A 4,876-nucleotide genomic window follows, 5' to 3' on the forward strand; every position below is an offset into this window, starting at 1 on the left:
ATTTTGCATTAGAAAAAATTATAATTTCTTACTTAAAACAGTATAAACAATTCTGGATTTTTATTTTGAACTTTTATTCTTAATTTCAAAATAGACAAAATATTAAAAAGTTTTTCTTCAAGTCTTTTAGCATTTGTCCGTCAATATAAGATATACAATGTATTGTTTCAAACAAATCTTTTTAATTTATTTTAATAATGCTTTATATGTCGTCAGCTATAAATTTTTTATTTAGAACATTTAGATTCAAGTTTGATATAAATTTAAATGTGAAAATGACTTGTTTCAACAAAAAGTTATAATATCATAAGGTATTTTTTTTTAAATTGTGTAATATACAAGATTTATAATAAATTGTATCAATATAACAGTACATCATCATCATCCTATTATTTTTGTCTTCAGTTAAATTTAGTACTTCAATTCTGAATTATAAAAATGGAAATGTAAATAACTTTCAAATATCAATCAATATTTTTTAATTATCATTCAAAAATATAATTTTCTGATATACATACCTGATAAAATAAAAAGAAGTGAAAGATACAGTTTTGTGACAGCCATTGCATATTGTCAAGACAAATAGCTGAATATGTAATCAATAATAGCATCAAATACAAACATACCACCAGTAAATAAACCCCTCGTATTGATATAATAAGATTAAGCTGCTGTAATGAAAATTTGTTCATTACAATCTGTTCTTTTTCTGTCAAATTTGCAAGTATATTTATATATCTATGCTTTATAACAGATACAAAGAAATGGATTATTAGTGTTGTGAGCTATACAATTATTACAGCCATTCAAATCTTATCAAAACAATACAAGTGATATTTTTACTGATGCTCAAATATTTTAAATTTATCATGTCAGATACTTTACAACCAGGAACATAATGACACAAGTCAGAAACATTCCACCAAATAAAATAAATTTATCTTGATAAGTACGTTTCTCGATCAATCTCATCACCGTATTAGACATACCGAGAGTATTCGCAATGTCCAAGATCTTCTTATGTACACCCTTTAAAGTTCCCCTCTGATCTCTTAGATTATTCAAGACATTACTTCCGCTCATAATCAATTCGTCGACACCTCGGTGAGCATTATTGAGCGAATTGCTATGCTGTAAGGCATGATCGATCATGATGGAAGTAGCCTGATCATTTGGGGTGAATCTTCTCGATAATAATTCTTCTCGATCTCGTTGCTGCTGCTCGACATTCAGGCGTTTCAATTGGAAATTCCTTAATGCTGCTTGATAGTGCTGACAATCGTATTTCAGTTGATCTACACGCAATTTAGCATTCTGTTTTCTACTCGGTAGTTCTTTATTAGTTAGCAATTCCAANGACATACAATATCACATCTATTCTTCTTTCTTTTTGAAAGAGCAGAGCTGAAACTGATCAAAATAAAGACTTGAAAATGTTACTCTTAAGAATTATATCCTTGGTTTCCTTAATTAGCTGTTTTTTTATTTTTACTATTGTTTTATACAGGAATCTTTACAACAAAAACCAAAACAAACTCACTCAGTAATTAAAATACAGTATAAAATAAAGAAACATTGTACATCATACCACACTTATGTTCCAAACAAACCCAAAATAATGCTAACTACCAAGGGCTGATACAGAGGTGGGTGGCTGCCCAGGCAGGCAAATTGCTAGAGGCAGCAAAATTGGCAAAAGAAAATAAAAATAATAAAATATTCTTAATTTCAAATAATTGATTATTTTATCAGGTATTCTTCTCGATCTCGTTGCTGCTGCTCGACATTCAGGCGTTTCAATTGGAAATTCCTTAATGCTGCTTGATAGTGCTGACAATCGTATTTCAGTTGATCTACACGCAATTTAGCATTCTGTTTTCTACTCGGTAGTTCTTTATTAGTTAGCAATTCCAACTGTTCGTTATTGCTGGTTATCCTATCTATCCTGATTTGTATTTCTTCTTCTATAGATTTACATTCATTTGGACTGCATCTTTCTAGCCGAACAAAGGTTTGATTTAATTCATCTATTAAAGATTTCGTCTTACGATACAATACATCCATCTCTCAACAACAATCTCATTCACTTTCATAAAACCAATATTTACAGAAATATAATCGACAGCGTCAGGCAACCGACATCACTATTGCCATATTGTTACTAGACTGACTCGGAATTGTGACGTGTACAATTATATGAAATCGATTAAAAACCTTACGTAATTACTTTTAATATATTTAAAAATATACGAAATGTACATTGAAATATTAAAATAAATTGAAATGTACATTTTACGGCAATAGTTAATTAATTAATGATGACTTTTTTATTCAATTCTTCTAGTCTGAATGTAAAATAATTTTAATTACATTTAAAAATAAAATAATATTACTTATAAAATGTTTAAATTAATTTTTAATATTGAAATTGACGTCATTGAAATTGACTAATCGTCGATTGCGTCATCGTCAATGGCTTCCATGAAGAAGTAAACATTGACACGTTGTTATTGGATGATGTTGCTGAGGGAAGTTTGTCGAAATTCCCTTTCTTTACTTTAAATATATAATGCAGACAGAAGATATACATTATAAACTATATGAAGGAAGAGATAAGGTAGGTTCTATTCGTGTTTAATTGGTGCTTTGGTATTTTATTTCATCTCTGCTACTCGCTCGAGATGCGTCAGCAAAAAATGGAAGGTTTTACTTTGTTTTTTTTTTATTTTAAATAATTTAAAAACATTATTGACCAACAAGATTACTAAATCTATGTTCAGTAAACAATTATAATTACTACATTCATAATGCTAACAGTTTAGAACTTCTATAAATAATAATAATCCGTCAAAAATGAGTTAATTTTGAGAAATTTTCAAACTATTCAAATAATATAATGGAATTTTTAATTTGATTAATTGTTGAGCATGAATTTTAGGTAGGTTTTTAAAAATGGTTCATAAATATATCACAAATGAACATGTATGTATAATGTACAGGAGTGCAAAAATAGGCACACGGTTATGAATCTGAGAAATACAAACATTTGGCAGAGAGTTCTTCGTTGTTGTTAATTTGTGTAGGTATTTTACCCACATAGTAAGTCTGAGAAGTATTCCCATTAAAAACACTTCACACCACTTATACTTACTCCAGCATGTAAAATTTAATGAACACACACACATTTTCTGCCACCTTAAGGAGCCTTCGTCAGATGAGGCACCGTTTTGTACATCAAACAAGAATACGAAGTACTGTATTTAAAAACTTTGTATCTTGTTCGATGTACAAAACAGCTCTCTTACCCAGTGAAGGTCCTTTAAAGTAGCTAAAAACATTTGTGCATTCATTAAATTTTATGTGCTGGAATAAGTATAAGTGGTGTGAAGTGTTTTTAGTCAATGGTTTTGGCTTTTGAGAGTGTTCGGATGGTATTCCCGTACCGTTCCCATTTCAAATTTTCAAGTGGTATTGTAATTAATTACAATAGATGCTAACTTTAAAAAAAAAAGGAAATTATAATTAAAATGATCTTCTATCAAATCCCAATGATCTAGTTCCATTTAAAACAATAATATACAGGAATCTTAATGCTAACTATTGCCTGGTGTTGATTGCATTAAAGTATTAAAAACATGTTACTGCAACGATTAAATATCACTGGTTGTTTCCTATGTAAATTGTTCCAGAGGTACACCAAAAATATATAATATCAATTGGTAGTGAAATGCATGCATTCTGTTATGCAATTATTAAGAAATGATAAAGCTCGTGGAATAGAAAACAAAGCAGGGGTCTAACATAGTCTAACTTCTTATGGAACAAGAAAGCTTTTACTATATAGGATCTAACATAAGAAACTTCTACAAAAGAATGAATAAACATTATGCATCAATTAGTAAATCTAATACTTTGACTAGTACATCTATCGCTCAGTGGGCTTTGATCAAAATGTAAAAATCTTCTGTAAACATCCTTGCATAATTATAAAACATAACTTTGCTCCACCATTCAGAATTATACAGCAGTTATATATTTATTATTTCAAAAGAAATAACAAGGGTTATAAGCAAACATGAATTTCACATACTCTCTGAAACATGGATTTGGTTATTGGACATGTTAAACATACTGACATATGATAAAATAACCAGTAGTTTTCCTATTTTATAATTTTTAAGTTATAGTTTCATGTATTTTTATCTTTGATTTTATGATATAAAAAAACTGTTTACAAATTTGAATATTTTTGACATACAATATCACATCTATTCTTCTTTCTTTTTGAAAGAGCAGAGCTGAAACTGATCAAAATAAAGACTTGAAAATGTTACTCTTAAGAATTATATCCTTGGTTTCCTTAATTAGCTGTTTTTTTATTTTTACTATTGTTTTATACAGGAATCTTTACAACAAAAACCAAAACAAACTCACTCAGTAATTAAAATACAGTATAAAATAAAGAAACATTGTACATCATACCACACTTATGTTCCAAACAAACCCAAAATAATGCTAACTACCAAGGGCTGATACAGAGGTGGGTGGCTGCCCAGGCAGGCAAATTGCTAGAGGCAGCAAAATTGGCAAAAGAAAATAAAAATAATAAAATATTCTTAATTTCAAATAATTGATTATTTTATCAGGTCAGTCCGTAAGTTCATGGGTATTTTATGACCTTGAGAAAAATCTTGTTTTGCTGTTAAAAATGCCAGTCTAATGTGATACTTTTTACACTGAAGTGTTAAATTGGATCTCATTCATATAATACTGTTCAGAATTGGGAACATTTCAGTTGTTTATTTTCATTAAAATGGAAGTAACAGATGAATATAAGAGACATGTTTTATACTTTTTATTTTTAAGTGATGAGAAT

At 28.9% G+C, this 4,876-nt stretch overlaps 1 protein-coding gene across 2 annotated transcripts in view; it reads right to left on the minus strand.

The window, feature by feature from the left end:
• Window positions 1–300: 300 nt before the first annotated feature.
• Window positions 301–4,876, minus strand: part of LOC111625499 (Golgi SNAP receptor complex member 2-like) — a 12,417-nt gene continuing 7,841 nt past the window's right edge. The window contains exons 2-3 of one of the 2 annotated variants that reach the window (XM_023368648.1): window positions 519–1,295; window positions 301–425 (exon numbers count right to left, since the gene is read on the minus strand). In XM_023368648.1, the coding sequence (XP_023224416.1) occupies window positions 868–1,295 (428 nt within the window). In that variant the 3' untranslated portion in view covers window positions 301–425; window positions 519–867. Of the gene's footprint in view, window positions 1,296–1,766; window positions 2,180–4,876 lie in introns of those variants that run through there. The other variant, XM_023368649.1, reaches the window with a different exon arrangement.

Source organism: Centruroides sculpturatus, unplaced genomic scaffold (genome assembly GCF_000671375.1).
Source record: "Centruroides sculpturatus isolate CEXI.00-Female unplaced genomic scaffold, Cexi_2.0 scaffold105, whole genome shotgun sequence".
NCBI lineage: Eukaryota > Metazoa > Arthropoda > Arachnida > Scorpiones > Buthidae > Centruroides > Centruroides sculpturatus.